This window comes from Pongo pygmaeus, chromosome 16, assembly GCF_028885625.2.
Source record: "Pongo pygmaeus isolate AG05252 chromosome 16, NHGRI_mPonPyg2-v2.0_pri, whole genome shotgun sequence".
Lineage (NCBI taxonomy): Eukaryota > Metazoa > Chordata > Mammalia > Primates > Hominidae > Pongo > Pongo pygmaeus.
This window is the reverse complement of record NC_072389.2, coordinates 55,554,421-55,578,740: the sequence shown is the minus strand read 5'-3', so window position 1 is coordinate 55,578,740 and position 24,320 is coordinate 55,554,421. Positions and strand designations below refer to the sequence as shown.

At 39.0% G+C, this 24,320-nt stretch overlaps 1 protein-coding gene across 7 annotated transcripts in view; it reads left to right on the top strand.

Moving 5' to 3' along the window:
* The window catches only part of GABPB1 (GA binding protein transcription factor subunit beta 1), a 79,811-nt gene that overhangs the window by 24,561 nt on the left and 30,930 nt on the right, over positions 1-24,320 (top strand). For 6 of the 7 annotated variants that reach the window (XM_054452405.2, XM_054452408.2, XM_063652229.1 and 3 more), the window contains one exon: positions 20,799-20,906. In XM_054452405.2, coding sequence (XP_054308380.1) covers positions 20,799-20,906 — 108 coding nt within the window. Of the gene's footprint in view, positions 1-15,895; positions 16,150-20,798; positions 20,907-24,320 lie in introns of those variants that run through there. The other variant, XM_063652227.1, reaches the window with a different exon arrangement.

Here is a 24,320-nt window from a genome sequence, read left to right as displayed (position 1 = left end):
AAGTGTGTATGAGATGAGGAAGGAGAATTGTTTAAAATCGGATGACTGTCAGGACCCTATATTAAGAGAAAAATGGATGAAGTAGATGTGTGAGGCAGTTGATAGAGGGACTCAAATTGCAAGATGAGATCTTGTGATTGCTAGAGTAAGAGATAACTAGTTTTTTTTTAAAGTATACAGTGGTATTTTCACATAACCGAGTACTATGCAGCTGTAAAACAGAATGAGAAAAATCTCTATGCAGTATTTTCCAGGATATATGTTAAATGGGAAAAAAAGCAAAGTACAGAACAATGTGTGTTTAGTATGTTCCTTTGGTGTGAGAAGTAGGAAATGGTGGCTGGGCGTGGTGACTCATGCCTGTAATCCCAGCACTTTGGGAGGCCGAGGTGGGAGGATTGCTTGAGCTCCAGAGTTTGAGACCAGCCTGGGCAACATGTCAAAACCTCGTCTCTCCAAAAATTAGAATTAGTCGGGTGTGGTGATGCGTGCCTGTAGTCCCAGCTACTTGGGAGGCTGAGGTGGGAGGATCACCTGAATCTGAGAGGTCGAGGCTGCAGTAAGCCATGATCACACCACTGCATTCCAGCCTGGGTGACAGAATGAGACCTTGCCTTCAGGGAAAAAAAAAAAGAAAAAAGTAGAGTGGAAGGGTGGAGAATAAGAATATGAGTATATGTAAATTTGTTTATGTTGCAAAGAGAAACACTGAAAAGACAAATTAGAAACTAATAAAATTGTTACCCTATGGTAGAGGGTATGGGAAATAAATGAAGTAGGGATGGAAATGTGATTTCTGAGTGTGTCTTTTTATTATTTAGTTCTGACTTTTGAATTATGTAAATACTTTACACATTCAAAAATTATAGTAAAATCAAAATTTTTTTAAATCTTTAAAATTGAAGACAAACTTGAACAATTGTATCCATGTTTATATCAAAATAGTTATTTAAATACATGGAGAAAAACGATTTCAGGTGACTTTGGAGCTTAATACTAAATGGCATATATGCTAAGGATAAAAGAACTGCAAAAAAAACCCCACCTTTATTCATTTTATTGCTAGTTGTAATATTGGTATTTTAATTTTGACACCATATGATATGTATTGTAGGATAAAGGCAGTAAGTCTTTATGCAAATGTATTACGAATCAATAGAGGTACAAGTATAAAATCAAAGAAGCTAAGCACAAAACCTATAATTTTGAACCTGAATTATAAATATCAATATAAATTCATCATTTATAATATACATTTCTTAATCCATATAAATTTTTTCCTTAGCTCTGTCCACTGAGAGGACCTAGAAACACTTTGTCATCTTGGTAGATGTGAGCTCTTCTAATACCCTAATTTTGGTCTTTAAATACTTGTACTTGAAAGAATCCAAGACTCCTTGAAGAAATGACCAATTCTGGATCTGGAGCAGGGGACATGCGTAACCTGGAACATTCTTGTGCCAAAACCAAGAAAGCTTTCAAAGATGGAAAAGCCAAATCGAAAAGGCTCTCCTTGGCCAAAATTGGGACAATTTGAACATCAGAAGAAATAAGGAGAATAATTTCTTGAGAAAATGATTATATAACAATAAATAGAACAAATGGAGGTGGCTAGGTGGCTATTATTCTTTACTCTGAAAATTGGTAATGAAAAACAATTATATATTTGAACTGCCTTTTGAGTGGGAACCATTTTATATTTAGTGAGGGATGCCAAGTGATGTAGAAGGAATTAAAGAATTTGAAAGTGACAATTTGTTACAACCTGTTATGAATAATTGATTTGGGCCAGGATCATTAATGGAAGCTAAAACTGTTAGACAAAAATATTTGATTGGGAATTGGATATTCCCATGGAGCCAAAGTATGATTCCACAGATTACTAGTTGGCCTCAAGCTAAAAGAATATAACTTTACATTGGAAGGATTAGACTATCACTAACCTAGCTATTATTCTTAGTATCATTAAAAGTGATCCAAAAAAGATGTGCTTCCTGATGTTCTTCAATATCCAGCATGTTGCTATTGACATTTTTTGTCTAAAATATTAAATCTGAATTTTAATTAACTTCAGAGACTTTTAGTTTGTAAGACACATGGAAGATCAAGAAATTACATGCTATCTTGAGGAAGCAATAAAAAAAACTCAGTATGAGGTACAGATGAACCGACCATTCTTTTCAACAAATCAATGTCATGAGGGAGAAAAACAGGGGAGAGGTAGATGAGAGAAAGGGAAAGTGTCCTAGAATAAACTTGATTTAGAGATAGAGTAACCAAATAAAACGTGTAAGCTGTAAAGTACAATTTTTTTTTTTTTTAGAAAGGAATAGGATGAAGCAAGATGACCAGCTTTTAATTTAGAATGTCAATGATGGGTATATAGGTATGTGTATAATCAAACACACAACCACACATGTACAGTATATATTATATATATGCATGTATATTTTCTATATTTGAAAATTTGTATAATGAAAATTTAATTTTTTTGTTTATAGACACAGGTTATTTGGAGTTTCTTTTTTTTTTCCTGTTACAATAATGTTTTTATAAACATATTCCTTTCCTTGTTTATGTGTTTAAGAGTATACCAAGATAGGGTAGCTAGCAGTGGAGTCCCTAGGTCAAAGAGTAGGCACATCTTTTTTTTTTCTTTTGAGATGGAGTCTTGCTCTGTTGCCAGACTGGAGTGTAATGCCACGATCTCGGCTCACCACAACCTCCACCTCCCGGGTTCAAGCGATTCTCCTGCCTCAGCCTCCCGAGTAGCTGGGATTACAGGCATGCACCACCACACCCAGCTAATTTTGTATTTTTAGTAGAGATGGGGTTTCTCCATGTTGGTCAGGCTAGTCTCGAACTCCTGACCTCAATCTTCCCACCTAGGTCTCCCAAAGTGCTGGGATTACAGGCATGAGCTACCACGCCCGGTCATCCCATCTTAAACTCTACTAGAAGTTGATAAATTGTTCTTCAGAATGATTGTATTGGTGGGGATTTTGGACAAGGGAATCATGAGACGTATGTCTTCCCTACCAGATGGTGAATTCTTTAAGGGCAGGTACTGTGTAGAGGTTCAAATATAGAAATGTTTGATTGAATACAATTGTATTTTAGGGGGATTGCCTGACAGCAGGATGGAGAAACTAGAGTTAAATCAGCTGAGAGACCATTGTGATGTGTAAGGTATGAGGCAATGAGTGTGTAAGACCAGAGGTAGTAGAGAGGAGGGGATGAGTATGAGAACTTCTGAGAAGAAAGGATCAGAATGTATGCATTCTTTTTTTGAGCAAAATATTGATGGTTCATTTTTGTGACTTAAAAGAACCAGCAGTTTATTGGCTTCATTTTGTAGGAAGCAGGTAAGTTATACTTCCCTGATTAAATCAAAGGCATCTGCTGGCTAATTCCAGTAGAGTTCTAAGAAGCCTTTTCTTTATCTTCTACTTGCACTCTTTTCAAGCCTCCATTTTTTTCCTGGGATACATTCATGTGATTTAAAAGCAACTGGTAGTTGAATTGGGCAAAGGCACAGTCAGTGGCAAAGATGAGGAGGATTTAGTAGAATCCATGGGCCCCCTTTATTGTCAAATGAATTTGTGAAATCTTACAAGGATAAAGGCTGTCTTCTCGTATGGGTTTTAGAAGGAAAGCGTAGTCAGCACCATAACAGGGGCAATTCATCATGTGCAGTTTTTCTTTCTTTTTTTTTAAAGACAGGCGGTCTTGCTCTGTTGCCTAGGCTGGCGTGTAGGAGTGTGATCATGGCTCAGTGCAGCCTTGACCTCCCAGGCTCAAGCAGTCCTCCCACCTCAGCGTCCTGAGTAGCTGGACCACAGGAGCATGCCATCAACCCTGGCTAATTTTTGTTTTTCATTTTCTTTTTTTTTTTGAGATGGAGTCTCACTCTGTTGCCCAGGCTGGAGTGCAGTGGCGCGATCTCAGCTCACTGCAACCTCTGCCTTCCGGGTTCTAGCGATTCTCCTGCCTCAGCCTCCCCAGCAGCTGAGATTATAGGCGCATGCCACCATGCCCAGCTAATTTCTTTTTTATTGTTTAGTAGAGATGGGGTTTCACCATGTTGGCCAGGCTGGTCTCGCACTCCTGACCTCAGGTGATCCACCCATCTCAGCCTCCCAAAGTGCTGGGATTACAGGCGTGAGCCACCATGCCTGGCTCTTGGCTAATTTTTAAAAATTTTTGGAGAGATTAGGGTTTCACCATGTTGTTCAGTCTGGTCTCAAACTCCTGGGCTTGAGCGATCTTCCCACCTTGGCTTCTCAAAATGCTGGGATTACGGGCATGAACCACCATGTCTGGCCTAGATGAAGTTTTTCTAAAAGAATCCGCTTGGCTAGGCATGGTGGCTCATGCCTTTTGGCACTTTGGGAGGCTGAGGTGGGTGGATCACCTGACGTCAGGGGTTCGAGACTAGCCTGGCCAACAAGGTGAAACCCTGTCTCTACTAAAAATACAAAAATTAGCTGGGCCTGGTGGTGGGCGCCTATATTCCCAGCTACTTGAGAGGCTGAGGCAGGAGAATTGCTTGAACCTGGGAGGCAGAGGTTGCAGTGAGCTGAGATTGTGCCATTGCACTCCAGCCTGGGTGACAGAGCCAGACTCCGTCTTAAAAAAAAAAAAAAAAAGACCCCTTATATCTTATTTTAAAGTGTTATGACTTCTTGCATATTCTGAAGTTAGTGGCTTCAAGAAGTTTGATCAGGCCGGGTGCGGTGGCTCACGCCTGTAATCCCAGCACTTTGGGAGGCCGAGGCGGGCGGATCATGAGATTAGGAGATGGAGACCATCCTGGCTAACAGGGTGAAACCCCATCTCTACTAAAAATACAAAAAATTAGCTGGGCGTGCTGGTGTGCACCTGTAATCCCAGCTACTCAGGAGGCTGAGGGAGGAGAATGGCGTGAACCCGGGAGGCGGAGCTTGCAGTGAGCCAGGATCGTGTCACTGCGCTCTAGCTTGGGCGACAGAGCGAGACTCCGTCTCAAGAAAAAACAAAAAAAAGTTTGACCAATGATTCTAGAACAGCTCTCTCCAGTAGAAATATAGTGAACCACAGATGATGATGTTTTTTTTTTTTGTCATTGATTGCTCCGTTCTACATCCGCAGAAACAGAACCAGACAGGGAGTGATGAGATTTGCACCTGGGTCACACAGCTGATCTGTGGCAGAGGTGGGGTCTCAACTTCTGGCTTTTAGCAGTGTCTTTTTTTTTTTTTTTGGCATAACATCATATTGCCTTAGTGCCCTCAAAATATTATTTGTCCAGTTTGTAGTTACTGAGTATTGGAGGCCAAGTCTTGATCTAGGCCCACTTACCATGGGGTACATTTGTCCCTCTTCCTCATGGAAACAGTTTCATCCTGACACTCTCAAAGCACATTTCATCCTTTACTGACTTCACCTTTTTTAAATCACAAAATTTACTTAGAAAGGACCTGACATTTAGAGTCAGAAAGGAACACACATTACTGAACACCTTCCTTGGGCATGGTGTTTTCAGGGAGCTACGCATGTCTGGTGGGGCCAGCCCTCTAAAAAATGGGGACAAGAAACAACCTGCTCATAATCCCACAGTCTCCCCAAGGAGCCAGAGATTCTTGGGTCTAGCTAACCTCCTTTATTTTCTAAACAGCAAGTACTATAACCTTAACTTGTGCCCATAAAAAGAACCACAGAGGCCAGGCGGGGTGGCTCACACCTGTAATCCTAGCACTTTGGGAGGCCGAGGTGGGCGAATTGCCTGAGGTCAGGAGTTTGAGACCAGTCTAGCCAACATGGTGAAACCCCATCTCTACTAAAAATACAAAAAAAAATTAGCTGGGTGTTGTGGCATGCACCTGTAATCCCAGCTACTTGGGAGGCTGAGGCAGGGTAATTGCTTGAACTCGGGAGGCAGAGGTTGCAGTGAGCCAAGACTGCCTCACTGCACTCCAGCCTGGGCGACAGAGTGAGACTCTGTCTCAAAAAAAAAAAAAAAAGCCACAGAAACATTGGGAGCATTCAGGGCAGTGGATCACTGGAGGGGCTTCAAAGCCAGGGGAGCCCACCTTTGAGGCTGAATTTCTCACCTAATAGCTTTGGGACCTTGGTCAGGTGACTTTTCCAAACCTTGGTTTTCCCATCTGTAAAGTGAGTATACGCAGTACAGCCCCTCTCTAGGACTGTGTGTAGGGAGATGGTGCTTGGGCACACAGTACTCAACGAATGCAGGTCGTTAACAGTGGGAGACAACAGTAACTCAGATTTATTGAGCACTTACTGTTGGCCTGGTGCTTGCCATCAATGAACTCATTAAAAAAAAATTTTTTTTTTTTGAGATGAGGTCTCATTCTGTAGTCTAGACTGGAATGCAGTGGTGCAATCACAGCTCACTGCAGCCTTGACCTCCCTGGGCTCGGGTGATCCTCCCATCTCAGCCTTCTGAGTAGCTGGGACCACAGGTGTACGCCACCCACCCAGCTAATTTTTATGTATTTTTTGTAGAGACAGAGTTTTGCCATGTTGCCTAGGCAGGTCTCAAACTCCAGGGTTGGAGCAATCCACCCATCTTGGCTTCCCAAAGTGCTAGGATTACAGGCATGAGCACCACACCCAGCCATTTTTTTTAAATTAAATTTTAAATTTTATTTATTTATTTATGAATGAATGAATTAATGACAGGATCTGACTCTGTTGCCCAGGCTGGAGTGCAGTGGCACTGTCATGGCTCACTGAAGCCTCAAACTTCTGGGCTTAAGCGATCCTCCCGCCCCAGCCTCCTGAGTAGCTGTAGCTGGGACTACAGGAAGACACGACCATATACAGCTAATTTATTTTATTTTATTTTAGGGAGAGGTGCTGTCTCTTTGTGTGTTGCCCAGGCTGGTCTTGAGCTCCTGGGCTCAAGGAATGCTCCTGCCTCAGCCTCCCCAAATACTGGGAGCAACTGTGCCTGGCTAATTGCCTCTAATCCTCAGAACAACCCTGTGAGAGAGGTTGTGCTATTACTCTCATTTTACAGATGTGTAAACTGAGGTGTAGAAAGGCTGAGTGACCTCCCCCTGCCTCACTCTGGGTCCTCAGCCACTTCTTGCCTCTGCACGTGTTTTTTTTCTTTCCCTTAGGCAGGGATAAAATAGGGCATCTATGTTGTCTTCTGGGGCCTGTAGTGAGAGTAGTGCATTCTATTAATTATGATTGGTTTTACTGTCATGGCTCCTAAAAATGATGGGCTAGCAGGGACTACTGCAGTACCAAGATTTCCCATTTCCCCCATGGGCCTGATCCTAGGGTAGCAGCTTCCCATTCCTCTGCAGTGGTGCCTGCAGCCACAGATTTAATTTAAAAATTTCTAGTAGCCACTGTGCAGTACAGTCTCGAACTCCTAGGTTCAAGTGACCTTCCTGCCTTAGCCTCCCAAGTAGCTGGTACTGCAGGTGCACACCACTGTGCCCAGCAAAATTAACTTTCGTAATAGAGTTTAATCCTTTATATCCAAAATATTATGATTATTTTTGGAGACAGGGTCTCACTCCTGTTGCCCAGACAGGAGTGCAGTGGTGCGATCACGGCTCACTGCAGCCTTGACTTCCTAGGCTCAGATTATTCTGTCACCTCAGCCTCCGAAGTATTTGGGACTACAGGCATGTGCCACCATGCTTGGTTGATTTTTTTGTATTTTTTGTAGAGACCAGGTTTTGCCATGTTGCCCAGGCTGGTCTTGAACTCCTGGCCTCAAGCAATCCCATCCGCCTCAGCCTCCCAAAGTGTTGGAATTACATGCATGAGCCACCGTGCCTGGCCCTTCCAAAATATTGTTTCAACAGGTTATCAGTATAAAAGTTATTAATGAAATATTTTACATTCTTTCTTGATAGCAAGTCTTCAAAATCTGGTATGTTATATTTATAGCACATCTCAATTTGGACTAGCCACATTTCAATGCCCAGTATCCTTGTATAACTAGTGGTTACTGTATTGGACACCTCAGCTCTTTTTTTTTGAGATGGAGTCGTGCTCTGTCACCCAAGCTGGAGTGCAGTGGCGCAGTCTTGGGTCACTGCAACCTCCGTCTCCTTGATTCAAGTGATTCTCCTGCCTCAGCCTCCTGAGTAGCTGGGACTACAGGCATGCACCACCACGCCCAGCTAATTTTTTTTTCTTTGTATTTTTCACCATGTTGGCCAGGGTGGTCTTAAACTCCTGACCTCAAGTTATCCTCTGGCATTGGCTTCCCAAAGTGCTGGGATTACAGGTATGAGTCACTGTGCCCAGCCTGGACACCTCAGTTTTAGAATATACCCATTTGAAACCTTTGAACTCAGTTTGGTGTACTGATTTGATCTACTGTCATTGAGGGTGGTCCTGAGCTGATTTTGCTTTGTAATATTATTGCTAGTTATTAGACAAGTTCTGGCTTCCTGCCTAGATTTTTCTATACTAACTGGGCAGGTCCAAGAGTAATTCTGAGGGTCTCAGACAAAGCCAATATCTACATTTATTATGTTCACAATTTTTTCTTTTAACTAGAAAACCACATTGACCTCAGATTTTTTTTTTGGTCACATCTGTCAATTTGAGTTGCTGCCAATAAAAAGATAATATTCAGGCAAGTTCCAGCCTTGTTTAGTTATAAGAAATTTTGTTACAACAAGGCTGACTTAGGAATTCAGTAAGCATTCTATTATGATATTTCCTAGGGTTTGTGAAATTTAGATTACATTAAAAAAAGGCAAACGTTGTGATGATTTTGGTTCCAAGTATTTCTGGAGTTTCTACTGTGTGCCAAATATTGTTCATTCAATGGATTAATATTTACTGAGCTTTTTTTTTTTTTTTTTTTTTTCTGAGATGGAGTCTTGCTCTATTGCCCAGGCTGGAGTGCAATGGCGCGATCTCGGCTCGCTGCAACCTCTGCCTCCTGAGTTCAAGTGATTCTCCTGCCTCAGCCTCCTGAGTAGCTGGGAGTACAGGCACCTTCCACCATGCCTGGCTAACAGAATGCCCTTTTAATGCAGACTTTAAAAGCGATAAAAGGGTTGCCGCATCTTTTACTTCTTAAGTCTTTCTCTCCTTATGTGGTGGGATGTCCTCAGGTTATGGTTACTGAAAGAAAGTTATCCTAGAAGGAAGTTTTTCATCAGCTTTGTGAGTATGATTTCATTGGAACTGGTCTTGACTTTTGGAAGATCTAGCTCTGAGATCAGGGTTCTGGCTGTGGGGAGTGGAGACCTTGTGGAGAAGCAGTTATTCTTGTACACTGATAGTGGGAGTGTAAGTTGCTACAATCTTTTGGTAGATGATTTGGCAGGGTCTAATCACAACTAAAATGTGATTTTAAACAAGTCTAGCAATCCTGCTTCTCACCATAATTTCTAGAACAATGCTAATGTGTGTATTGCAGCACTATTTGTAAAGGTGAAAAATTAAAACAGGATCATATAATTAGTATACTTGTGTGTATTTGTTTCCTATTCCTATCTGGTAATAATTTCCTATTTGCTATAACAAATTACTACAACCTTAGTGCCTTAAAACAACATAAATTTATTCTTTTGTAGTTCTGGAAGTCCGAAGACCTAAAATTAGGATTTCGGCAGGACTGTTACTTCTGGAAGCTTTAGGAGATAATCTGTTTTCTTTCCTTTTCTAGCTTCTAAAGAAGGCATGCATTTCTTGACCTGTGACCCCTTCCTCCATCTTCAAGGCCAACAGCATAGTATCTTCAAATCTGTCTCATTCTCTCTCTGATCTCTGCTTCCTTCTCCCTGACTGTGACCTTCTGCTCCCAATGTCACATCTCCTATTCTGATCCTCCTCTCTCCCTCTTATAACAACTCTTGTGATTACATCATACTTGGGTAATCCAGGATAACCACCCTAGTCAGGGTCCTTAATTTAATCATTTCTGCAGAGTTCCTTTTGCCATGTAAGGTAGCATATTCACAGGATCTGATAATTAGTATCTAGACATCTTTGGGGGAGCATTGTTCAGCCTGTCACACTCCATAGTACTGTGCAGCCACTAAAAAGACTGTGTGTACAGACACGGGAAGATTTCACTGAAAAACACAAGAGGATTGGCCGGGAGTGGTGGCTCACGCCTGTAATCCCAGCACTGTGGGAGGCCAAGGCAGGTGGATCACCTGAGGTCAGGAGTTTGAGACCAGCCTGACCAAAATGTTGAAACCCCATCTCTACTAAAAATGCAAAAATTAGCTGGGTCTGGTGGTGCATGCCTGTAATCCCAGCTGCTTGGGAGGCTGAGGCAGAAGAATTGCTTGAACCAGGGAGGTGGAGGTTGCAGTGAGCCAAAATTGCGCTATTGCACTCTAGCCTGGGCAACAAGAGCGAAACTCCATCTCAAAAAAGTAAAATAAAAAAAAGAGGATTGCTTGTGAATGGGGAAAAAAGCAAGTTGCCAAACAATTTAGTATGATCCCCTTTTTGTGTGTTTTTTAATTTTAATTTTTTATTTTTGCCCACCCGCCTGACCCCTTTGTGTGTTTTTGTTTAAAAAGAAGTCAGCATTGTGTGTATGTGTTTCTAATATGCATAGAAAAGATCTGGAAGGATGCACACTAAACATTTAGATAGTGGTTACTTCTGAGAACACAAGGATGTGTTGAGATGACTTTAAACTGTATAGTTCTTATGTACAGTAAACACGTGTTTGTTTATTGTGATTTTATTTATTTATTTATTTATTTATTTTTGAGACGGAGTCTCACTCTGTCGCCTGGGCTAGAGTGCAGTGGTGCGATCTCGGCTCACTGCAACCTCTGCCTCCCGGGTTCAAAACGATTCTCCTGCCTCAGCTTCCCGAGTAGCTGGGATTACAGGCTCCTGCCACTATGCCCAGATAATTTTTTGTATTTTTAGTAGAGACGGGGTTTCATCATGTTGGCCAGGCTGGTCTTGAACTCCTGACCTTGTGATTTGCCCGCCTCAGCCTCCCAAAGTGCTGGGATTATAGGTGTGAGCCACCGTGCCCGGCCCTGTAATTTTTATGAAAGTATACATGCACAGTTCTGACTTATACGTGGGAGCTAAACAGTGGTTATACAGGGACATACAGAGGGGGATAATAGACACTAGGGAGTCCAAAAGCGGGGAGGGTGGCAGAGGGGCAAGGGTTGAAAAATTCCCTGTTGGGTACAGTGTTCACTATTCAGGTGATGGGCACATTGAAAGCCCAGACTTCACCACTATGCAATATATACGTGTAACAAACTGCACCTGTACCCGCTGAATCTATAAAAATAAAAACTGTTTTTAAGGAAGAAAAAAATTATATGTGCACATAGTTGAAAAAGTAAAAAATATAAGCCTTCTTATGAAAATCCTACACTCAGTTGTGTTATTTCTTCCCACCCCAGAACCCTCTTTCCCAGAGGTCTCCATTTTATTATTAGCTCTTCATATTTCTAAATAACGAATGTATGCTATTTCTTGATTTTTTTCCAGATTAGATACCTTTTGACTTTCTACTTAGGAAGATGAGGCTTCAGCTGTTTTAAGCCATTCCTATGCATATTTTCCCTCACCATTTATCTTTTCAATAGGATTACACTGAAAATTTTGCTTTACATTACACCCCAGGAACTACTATTCTTAGCTAATCCACGCCTATACCACAAAGGAAATGCGTGTGTGTGTGTGTGTGTGTGTGTGTTTAAAGGAAAAACTGTACAAGAGACATGTATACCTTTATGGTATAGTTTTTTTCTCCCTTCTGAAAAATAGTCTAGTTTTTTCTTTTCTTAGTTTTCTTGTATCCATCATTAACCCATCCCAAACTCTCCACTGACATTCATTCTCTTCTTAGGAGACTTACCAGCCTGTCTTTTCCTTGGAGACCTCCCTCCTGGAACTCTGTTCTCTGGCTCCCATCTGGGTTTGCTTTCTAGGTCTGTGTCACAGCTGTTGTCTTGGGGTCTCCCTTCACCATCATTTTGGGTACTCCCTCCTATTCTGTTTATGTTGGATCTTTATTCCTGAAGCCCTTGATTATTCTTTCTAGTTTACTCTTGGTTTTGGTGGAACACGTCATCTAGTGGTTTTCTGAAAAAGGGGTATATGGGAGATACATATATGGATATAATATTTGAAAATATCATTTATTTTAAAAATAAAGGGGAAAAAAAACTCCATTGGGTAAAATGGGCATGGAGGAAAAAATCCAAATATACCAGAGTTCATGTGATGATTTTTCTTTTCAAAGGAATTACACTGGGAGACACTACACTTAAATCCTTGGAGGACATGCCCTTTATTTCCCAGCAGATTCCTAGTGTTCTTCAACTTAGAACACAGGAAGAATTGAGAATAAGGGTCTGATTTTAAGATCAAAACTAGTGTTCTTTGGTAAATCTTTTTACTTTTTACTTGCTTCCTCTGCAAAATGGAGACAATAATGATCTTGTTAAGGCCCTTTAGATAAAATGAGACAATGTAGATAAAGAGCAAGATGCTAGGGACTGTTTTTATTATTATTGAAATTGTTTTCTTGTGAGACTGTAGGCAACTAAATTTGGAATATTTTCATACATGTAGACATGATTATAGTATGCTACATTTTACTTGGAGTCATATTTTACATACTTTTACTATGAAAAATGCTTTCAATGTCTTTTTTTTTGAGACGGAGTCTTGCTCTGTCGCCCAGGCTGGAGTGCAGTGGCGCGATCTCGGCTCACTGCAAGCTCCGCCTCCTGAGTTCGTGCCATTCTCCTGCCTCAGCCTCCCGAGTAGCTGGGACCACAGGCACCCACCACCACGCCCAGCTAATTTTTTGTATTTTCAGTAGAGACGGGGTTTCACCATGTTAGCCAGGATGTTCTCAATCTCCTGACCTCGTGATCCGCCCGCCTCGGCCTGGCGAAGTGCCGGGATTACAGGCGTGAGCCACCGCGCCCGGCCTCAATGTCTAATGTTGTACATTAAAGGCTTTATTAAGCTTATCTGTAACCTAATTTTGAGAAAAAGCTTTTAAATAAAAGTTTTAATATTATATTAGTAATATATGCTTGCTATAAAAAAATTAAAACTTAGAAAAAAGTAGAAAAAAGGGAAAATTCATAGTTTTCATTACAATGGTGTATTGTTTCCAAGTGGGTTTTTTTTTTGTTCTTTCTTTTTTTTTTGAGACGGAGTTTTGCTCTTGTTGCTCAGGCTGGAGTGCAATGGCGCAATCTCGGCTCGCTGCAACCTCCGCCTCCCGAGTTCAAGCGATTCTCTGCCTCAGCCTCCCGAGTAGCTGGGATTACAGGTGTCAGCCACCACACCCAGCTAATTCTTTTTATTTTTTATTTTTAGTAGAGGTGGGATTTCACTGTGTTGGCGAGGCTGGTCTTGAACTCCTGACCTCAGGTGATCCACCTGCCTCGGCCTCCCAAAGTGCTGGGATTACAGGCATGAGCCACCACACTCGGCTCCAAGTGTTTTTCTCTTAAGATCGTGGTATATATACAACTTAGAGTCCTGATTCTGAAACTGTTACATACTGTTTGTAAATATTTTCAAATGAATATATATAGTATTATTTTAAAAATATTTTTATCTTTTAGAGATCTGTACTGAAATATTAGAGATAATATTATATAATGTCTAACACTTGATTCAAAACAATGGGTGGAGTTGGGAAATGAGTCAGCCATTAATTGATAATATTAAACTAAATGGCTATGTGGGAGTTTATTATATGACTGTCTACTTTATATATACTACAAATTTTTCATAATGTAAAAGAAATAAATCACTACGGTATTCCATTATGACATATCTTAATTTCTTTAATCATTGTTTGTGGTTTTTTTTCCCTTATTTTAAATAACATTAGTATTAATATATTTAGATTTTTGAATAGTTTCCTTATGATGGGTTTATATGAGTAGAATTACTAGGTCAAAGAGTATGAACATTTTAAAGACTTTGGGTGTGTGTAGGGATGTGTGTGTAATACAAAATTGGAGTGGAGAAAATCTTTAGGAGATTTATATTGGATTTATAATTGTACTCATTGAGCATAAGAATTATATAGCAAGTTTATTTTAAATTTTTAATGTGAGTAAAGGCTTATTAAATATATTTATAATAGGTGTAAACATTTTTAAAATTCATATTCTTATTTAAGAGTGCTAGTAACCATTCACGTGGAACTAGTACTTTATGATTTTATAGAGTTTTCCTGTCCAGGACATGCCATAATCCTCACAACAACTCTATAAGCTGTAAATTACGGAAATTCAAAACAAAATAGACTCTAAAACATGTAATTATTGGTAGTAATTCCTGTTACCACTAGATGGCCCTCTTGGCATGTACTTTTGAGCAAAAGTAGCTAGTTTGTATAATAGATTTATTATTGGCATACATTTTAATTGGAGTAAAGAACTTATTTGCCACAGCAAAAAAGCAATATATTTTTGTTGTTAAACTAAATGATTTTTTAAAAATCTAGCACTTTATGTCTGAGGATTTTTGTTTGTTTGTTTTTGAGACAGTCTTGCTCTGTTGCCCAGGCTGGAGTGCAGTGGAGCAATCTCGGCTCACTACAGCCTCTGCCTCCCGGGTTCAGGGATTCTCCTGCCTCAGCCACCTGAGTAGCTGGGACCACACCCAGCTAATTTTTGTATTTTTTAGCAGAGATGGGTGGGGTTTCACTATGTTGGCTAGGCTGGTCTCAAACTCCTGGCCTCAAGTGATCTTCCCTTCTCGGCCTCCCAAAGTGCTAGGATTACAGGCTTGAGTCACAGCACCCATCCAGAATTTTAATATATAGATTTTGAACTGAGTAAATTAGTGACTTGACCTGGAGCTGTTCTCCCCTTGGTCAGTGTAGTTGTCTTATTACAACTGAGTTCTTCTAAGGGTCAAAAACTACAATCAGTGTGTGTGGTCCCTGTCAGGTGAGAATCAGAAGTGAAAATGCTACAATTTTGTTGTTTTCATTATTTAAAACTTAACTAATTATCTTGACAAGAAAATCAGAGCACCTTTGATTTTTGTCTTGCTTGATCTCGTGTATTTTCTTCCATTGATTTCAATCTTATTAGCCCCATTGCCACCTTTTTATAATAAATATTTTGTATTGCCCCTTTTGCTAACTTTAAATGAAAATCATAGTTGCTGGGTGCAGTGGCTCATGCCTATAGTCCCAGCACTTTGGGAGGCTGCAGTAGGCAGATTGCTTGAGCCCAGGAGTTCAAGACCAGCCTGGGCAACATGGCAAAAACCTATTTCTACAAAAAATACAAAAATCAGCCGGGTTTAGTGGTGTACTCTTGTAGTTGCAGCTACTCGGGAGACTGAGGCGGGAGGGTCGGTTGAGCCTGGGAGGTCGAGGCTGTGGTGAGCTGTGATCTGACCACTGTACTCCAGCCTGGGCTACAGAGAGAGACTCTATCTCAAAAGAAAAGAAAGAAAATCATAGTTGATGTTACTGATCTGCATAATTTCAAAAAAATCATGTTTTGATTATAATATAAAGGATAATTTGAAAAGAAGCAATTTATAATAAAATGTGTATTAAAATATGTAAATACTTGAGCACACTACATTAGATGTCACAGTGAGGTAGTAAAATGCTTATACCAGCACATAAAATCACTGTGAATGTGATAGCTGGACAAGCTGATTGATATGTGATATTGGTGATGCAGATGCCAAAGTGGCATTGACATGATTTCCAAAATGGTAAACAACTCTTAGTAAATTTCTGAACAAAACAAATAGATTTATAGTATGGCTGCATTCTAGAATATTTGGGATACATTACCACTGTGGAAAAATACATTTTGTTTACATGTTAGATTCCAGCCGTAGATATATTTTCAATGGAATCTTTGAAAATTATCTAGAACATGTGACAATTCTTTGTCCTACAGGATTATTCCCTCCTTTGCTGGACCTCTAGTATCCATGGCACTTGCCCATTAAATGCTAGCAGAGCATCCTCACGTGACTTCAGTCCCCAAAATGCCTCCATAAACATACAAAGGGCCCTCAAGGGGGCAGTGCTGCTACCAATGAGAACCACTGATTTCCAAGAATCCGTCTACATTAATCTACCATATGGCGGCCGGGCGCGGTGGCTCACGCCTGTAATCCCAGCACTCTGGGAGGCCGAGGCGGGCAGATCACGAGGTGAGGAGATCGAGACCATCCTGGCTAACACGGTGAAACCCCGTCTCTAGTAAAAATACAAAAAATTAGCCGGGCGTGGTGGCTGGCGCCTGTACTCCCAGTTACTCAGGAGGCTGAGGCAGGAGAATGGCGTGAACCCGGGAGGTGGAGCTTGCAGTGAGCCGAGATCGCGCCACTGCACTCCAGTCTGGGCAACAGAGCAAGACTCCGTCTCAAAAAAAAAAAAAAAAAAAAAAAAAATCTACCATATGGCTGTATTGCTCATGGAATTTTAAAACCAGAGTAACTTAAGTATATTAGGTCGTAAACTGTGATATGTTTTGAATAATTAAGACAATTGAAAAATTGTGGTAAAAGTTGATTTGTTCAAATGCTTCATGATTTTTTTATAATTCATGTAAGCAGATCTATGATTGATATTTTAAGTTCCCAACATTGTCCATTTTCTTTGTTTTTTCCGCTCATCCTATCTAGTAAGTCAGGAACATAAAACTTTCCTTAATGTTATCATTTGCTTAGTTGACAGTCATACAATGTAATTTGTCCCTTTGAAAAAAACATTTTTAAAATTAGGTAATATAGTAACATTATAGAAACTTTGTAAAATGACAAAATTTCCCATAATCATACCATTCTAAACAATTAATATTTTTCAGTGTTTTATACTTTATATGCGTATTTTGACGTTAAAAAGATTTATATCTTCATAATGTGGCATAAATTTTTTGTTGTTTATATAGCTTCAAAACTATTAGGTTAAATTACTGCATTTTGTTCCTTTAGATTCTACAATTCAATCATTTTCTTACGTTTAGATTGGTCACATTAGAAGAGTTACATATTATATATATGTGTATGCATATATAATCTTTATTGATAAATCTGTTTCAATATATTTTTCCTTTAGAATAGATTCTTAGAAGTGGGATCACTTACTGGGTCAATGGACTCGGATATTTTTGTAACTTGTTAAATTTGCCAAGTTGACTAAAAAATAAAGCTGATCCACTTATATTACTATCAGCATATTTGAGTTGTCAATATATCAAAGCATCAGTTTCACTTAATTCTTGGCTGTATCAGGAATTACTTTAAAATTATTTACTTTATGTTAACCTGACTAACAGTGACACTGAGCATTTTTTGCCCTTGTGAATTATTTCTATTTTCTTTTCTGTAAAACATATGGTCCTGTCTTTTAACTATTGATGTGTTGGATCCTTGCTGTTTATTTTTCCCCACCTTTTCATTTTGAGTCAGACCTTTTAAATAAGTAAAACATGAATGTTTCTTCTAGTCATTTTTGTGGTAAATATATTTCTTTGCCATTTCTTATTTTATTTTGATTATTTTAATATGTAGAAGTTGCACATTTTTATGAGACTCAACAATTATCTACCCATAGAAAATACTATGTGTTATCAAAGAAAGAACATAAGACAGTCAAAAATCAGGGTTCTGGACAGAGATATTTATAATACTTGTTATATTTGACAAAGGACTCATATCCAGAACATATGTGAGAATGCTTACAAATCAATAAGAAAAAGACAGACAACCCAGTTTCAAAAGATGGGAAAAAGCCCTAAACTGGCACTTCACAAAAGATACTCAGATATCTAAACCATTTGGCAGTATGTATGCTGAATGAATGCAAACTGATTTTATATTACCTGTGTGAAACCTATTTAAAAATGTAGATTTTTGGAAAGATATATTTCATCATAAAGCCAAATTTATATCATTCAGAGTATAAATGCTGTATTTGTTAGTGTGACCAGTTTAGATTTTACTGTACTTCTGTAGGAGAGAGGTCAGTTTCTTTTTGCTTTATCCTGCCTTTAATAGGAAATTATTTTTGCAGGTTTTTTGCCTGTTGAATATGATGTTAATTTTTACTGTCCAGCAATTACATATTATCTAGGAAAAAATGCCTCATTGGAGATCAGTAATCTCTATAGATCTTAGTGTCTTTAAGCAGGATTGAGGAGTACCTTGGCTTTCAGTGACTCCATCAAGGTATGAGAGAATAGGAGAAAAAAAGGAAAGGAAATCAGAAATTCAAGGATGAAAATATTGGGAGTATCACAGAGAAGTGTATTAAAAAAACCCATATAAATCCCACAAGTACATGTGGTTGTTTTTCCTATTCTTTACTACAGGATATAATATAGTTTTTTGGTTTTTTTTTTTTTTTTTTTTTTTTTGAGAAGAAGTCTCACTCTTGCCCAGGCTGGATTGAATTTTTAGTAGAGACAGGATTTCACCCTGTTGGCCGGGCTGGTCTCGAACTCCTGACCTCAAGTGATTCACCCACCTCGGCCTCCCAGAGTGGTGGGATTACAGGTATAAGCTGCTGCGCCTGGCCATAATATAGATTATTTTTATCCTTACAAATGAAACAATTCTAAGAAATTCTTTCCTGCCTTGTGACGAAGGCCTGTTTGGGATATGTATATCTCACCTAATTATTGCGCAAGCCTCCAAGTGTTAGTATCTGTCCCTGGTTACCTCTTCTGTGCTTGGTTATTCCCATCTTAGCTAATCTACTAAAAATTATAGGCATAATTCTGTTTATTTTCATGGACAGCTTTTCTTATAATTATCCCTTTTAGATTTCTTATCCCTTTTAATGATGTAGAGCATTTTATTTCTTTCTGGCAGAAATAACTTTTTCAAGCCCCATTTGCTAACTTCCTTCTCACACATATGCTCCTTTCTCTTCCTTATTGAGTGTAGGTTGAGTATCCCTTATCTGAAATACTTAGGTCCAGAAGTGTTTCAGATTTTGGGTTTTTTCAGATTTTGGAATATTTGCATTAATGCTTACTGGTTCAGCATCCCTAATGCAAAAATGCAAAATCTGAAATGCTCTAATGAGCATTTCCTTTGATGCTTAAAAAGTTTCAGATTTCAGATTTTTGGATTAGGGATACTCAACCTGTAATAGTTGTTCATACCAGGTAGAGATACACTAATCAACCTGCTATTACTCTCTTTATAACTTATTTTCTCTTGACTACTTACCTAACCCTCAGAGTATATACTTTTTTTGAGATAAATTTATACCCCAGGCACATTTTTTCGTTGTAAATCTCAGGGGTTCCATATATTCCCTTCCCCATGGGCCTAAAATTCTGCTTTTCCTTACTTAGGATACTGTATAACATAATTGAGTAATCTTCCAGCTGGATAGTCTTTCTGGGTTTGGAAACTTTCTTCTCAGAACTGTCATCCCTTGAATTTGAATGTTTGTGATACATTCAAATCTTAATTTACCTATATTCTACTGTCATAATCTTTTTTCTGACATATATTTCAATATTTCTTATTCAAGAAGACACAAATACATACACACCCATGCACACCTCACATCCCAGGCTGGGACATTAGCCTTTTCAGATATATTAAATTCAAGACACAAGATATTCTTTCCTGTTTTTTTTTTTTTTTGTTTTTTTTTTTGTTTTTGAGACAGAGTTTACTTTGTTGCCCAGGCTAGAGTGCAGTGGCACGATCTCGGCTCACTGCAACCTCCGCCTCCCGGAGTGATTCTTGTGCCTCAGCCTCCTGAGTAGCTGGGACTCTAGGTGTGAGCCCCCATGCCCAGCCAATTTTTTATTTTTAGTAGAGATAGGGTTTCACCATGTTGTCCAGGCTGGTCTCGAACTCCTGGCCTTAAGTGATCCACCTGTCTCAGCCTCCCAAACTGCTGGGATTACAGGGATGTGCCATCGCACCTGGCCTCTAGCCTCTAATGAGACAGATAGTCTATTCATAATACTATTACTGTTTTTAGTATTGTCATAGAATGTGAATTGTTTACTTTCTGCAAGAACTTTAAATATACATTGCATGTAGGAGGGCAGAAAATTTGTATTTTAAAATTTTGAACACATTTCCTATTGCAAAAAAATTTATGCTAAGTTTAGTTTAATTTGCACCAACAACAGATGACAATAGCTTGCACTTTATTTACTTTTATGAAAAATTTTATTGCTGCAAACCCTCCAGTGAAAACAATTAGTTGCCAGTTTTAAATTTTAGACCAGCTTGGCTGGGCGGGGTGGCTCATGCCTGTAATCCCACCATTTTGGGAGGCCAAGGCAGGCAGATCATTTGAGGTCAGGAGTTTGAGACCAGCCTGGCTAACATGGTGAAACCCTGTCTCTACTGAAAATAGAAAAATTAGCTGGGTGTGGTGGTGCATGCCTGTAGTCCAAGCTACTTGGGAGGCTGAGGCAGGAGAATCGCTTGAACCCGGGAGGCGGAGGTTGCAGTGAGCCAACATTGTGCCACCGCACTCCAGCCTGGGTGACAGGCCAAGACTCTGTCTCAAGAAAAAAATAAATAAATAAAAATTTAGGCCAGCTTTTCTTTGCTACTTACCTCTTCTATCTTTTACCAGATGTATTTGGAGAATTTAAACTACTTTTATTCTAAGTAAAAACTTAATGAGAAAGGAAAATGGATTCTAAAATCCAAATATAAATTGCTTTTGTATGATCTGTAATTTTAAATTAACCATAGCACACTCTTTTGAAGGGATAATTGAGAACTGACTTATTAATAAAGACAGGAAGGGAAAATGTCATGTCATAGTGTATAAATGGAGATTTTGATGTTCAGTTCATCTATGTTTTGTTTAGATGTCCCTGGTAGATTTGGGAAAGAAGCTTTTAGAAGCGGCACGAGCAGGTCAAGATGATGAAGTTCGTATTTTGATGGCAAATGGAGCTCCTTTTACTACAGACTGGGTAAAGAATGATTTTAATATTGTGTGTGTGTTTTTTCCCTCTCATTTTTGAGTTTTTGCAGAGAAAAATGTAGTCAGTATTGTGTTTATAAGTGGTAAAAAATTATTATTTTTGCAAATGTGTTTATTATTTTAGAATTATAACTGTCCTAAAAGAAGTGGTTTATATTATTTTCTTTGATATTGGACAACCTTATCCAAATATTTCATCCACAAAGAGTTTTTCTTTCAAACTGTGGAGTGCATTAATGTGGCATGAATATAAAAATGTATCTGCTTGGGATTTAATTTAAAGGCCTTATAAATAGCACAGGTAGAATTTATAATTCAGAAAGATACTGATAAAGATTGGAGTTAGTGTTAATAGTCACTCCTAAAAGAAAAACAAGTTTATGTTTCAATTATTAATTGTAAAACTGTTGCAAACATGACCAAAGAGGAGGAAAGGAATGGGAATGAGATCTTGACAACTGTAGAAAGAAGGTAGTTGCCTTCCAGGTGTGCAAAAAAAAGGTACACCTAGGAGGTGTGCAGAAAGGAAGGCAAAAAGGAAGGCAACAAAAAACATAACTCTTTAATTCTGGGGGCAAATGAAAAAGTATTGTCCTGTGGATATGGAATGCTAGGAATCTGAATTAACCCTCCCATTGGTAACAACTAAAAATTCCAGATTTTTGATTTTGCTGTTTTTGCTTTCCTTTCTCTTATTTTTACATTTCTCATGAAAAAACAAATTTTTTATTTTAGAAAATTTCAAATATATATCAATGATATCCCTGTAATACCCTTTACCCAACTTCAAAAATTATCAAATCATGATGAATATTGTTTCCTCTATAACTCTGTCTACTGTATTATTTTTTGTTCTGTATTATTTCAAAGCAAATTCCAGGGACCATATCATTTTATCCATAAATGTTTCAACTTGTATCTTTAAAGAATAAAGACTTTTTGATGAAATATTTTAAAGAAAATCTTCTTAAGTACACTGCTGAATTAGAAAGAAAGAGATTATCAACCTGAAAAACCAAGTGAAGGCTAGAACCCAGAGAAATTTTACCCTAAAGAACATTACGTGAACTCACACTTGTCTGGTGGTTTTTCCACCTCACTGGCTTGGGGTACTAAAGATAAAGACCTGAGAGTGTTCAGGGAGAGAAGTCTGATAGGAGATCTCTTCTCATAATTCTGGAATCCCAAAGAGCTGCACCTTCAGTGTAAGGGTAAAGCAGGAATACCCTGTCCCTCCTATCTGCTCCTGCCCTTGCCCCTGTTGCCATGATACTGCAAAGATAATAAGCTGATGTGAACCAAGACATCAAATGGAGAGAGGAAAACAATCTGATGGTGAGAATTTGGAATCACAAGGCATCCTTTATACACACTTGCAGCCTGAACTCATAAATACTTGTGTAGTCTAAAAAACTGTAAACTGAGAAATGAATTTGAAGTGATCTTTGGACTAGGGATTACTCCAGGTTCTTGGCAGAGGCAAATGAATATCTGCTCTGGAGGAACCTGCCTTCATCCCAGGCTTCATATCCACAAATGAAATTCAAAGGAAAGTGAGCAGTCAGAAATAACTAAACACATGAACACGTGCCAATTTGAACAGTAACCTGCTAAAACAAATGTCAGCAGAAGCAGACCTATAAGAACTTGAGATAAAATTTTAGTAACAGATTAGAAACAGCTAAAGAGAAAATTAGTGAACTGAAAGGTATGAAAAAAATGATCCAGATTATATCACAGATAAAAATAGATAGAAAATGTAAAAGAGATGTTAGGAATCATGAAGGATCATGTGAGAAAGTCTAACATCTGATCATAGATCCACAAAAAGAGCAAAAATAGGGATGAAATAATTTGAAGAGGTAATTGCTGAGAATTTTCCAGAACTGATGAAAGATGGCAGCCCACAGATTTGAGTAGCCTAGCAAATCTCCAGCAGGATCAATTTAAAAACTAATCCATATCTAGATATATCATAGATGCTGTAGTATCTCAAGACAAAAAGTTTTTTTTTTTTTTGAGATGGAGTCTCACACTGTTGCCTGGGCTGGAGTGCAATGGTACAGTCTCGGCTCACTGCAACGTCCACCTCCCTGATTCAAGTGATTCTCCTGCCTCAGCTTCCCAAGTAGCTGGGATTACAGGCACCCGCCACCAAGCCCAGCTAATTTTTTGTATTTTTAGTAGAGATGGGGTTTCAATATGTTGGCCAGGTGGTCTTGAACTCCTGACCCCGTGATCTGCCCGCCTCGGCCTCCCAAAGACAAAAAGATCTTAAGAAGGATTAGTATCCGTAATACATAAGGAATTCCCATGGGTTAGCAATAAAAAGACAAGGCAATGGAAGACTGACTTGATATGGTGCTTTACCAAAGAGAAAGTTTGATCAATAAACATGAAAAGATACTCAACTACATTAAGATTGGGGCAAATGCAAAGTAAAATCATGAATTACTATTATATATCCACCAGATTAGCAAAACAGTTGAGCAGTACCAAGGCTTGGTGAGGAGATGGTGGGAACTCTCAAATATTTTTGGTGGAAGTATGGAATTGGTATAATCGTTTTGGAAGACAGTTTGGCAGCGCACAGTAAATTTGAAGATGTGCATAGTATATGATGTAGCAGTTGGGCTTCTAAGACTATTACCAAGAGAAACTTGTTCATGTGCCTGAAACATATACAAGACTACTGTATTTAGCAGCAACATTATTCATAATAACACAAAAACTGGAAACAACCTAGATGTTCTTCAGTAGATTGGTTAAATTAATTGTGGTTTACTCATTCAATGGAATATTATAGAACACAGAAAATTAGTAAGCTGTACTTAACAGTTATTAACATGGTGAATCTCATGAATACAGTATCAAGCAAAAGAAGGCAAGTCACAGAGAAATACATGCAGTATAATTCTATTTAAATAAAACTCAAAACAGGCAAAACCAAAGTATATTATTTAGGGATAAGTGATACAAAGAAAACCAAGTAATGCTTGTCACAAAATTCAAAATATTAGTTACCTCTGGAGCTGGGGGAGGGGCTTGTGATTAGGAAGTGGCATGTGGGAAGATTTTTTTTTTTTTTTTTTGAGACAGAGTTTTGCTCTGTTGCCCAGGCTGGAGTGCAGTGGCATGATCTTGGCTCACTGAAGCCTCTGCCTCCTGGGTTCAAGTGATTCTCCTGCCTCAGGCACCGAAGTAGCTGGGATAACAGGCCCCCACCATCACACCCAGCTAATTTTTTATTTTTAGTAGATGAGGTTTTACCATGTTGGCCAGGCTGGTCTGGAACTCCTGACCTCAGGCAATCCACCTGCCTCGGCCTCCCAAAGTGTTGGGATTATAGGCGTGAGCCACTGCACCTGGCCAGATTTTAAATTAATGGCAGTGTTTTATTTCT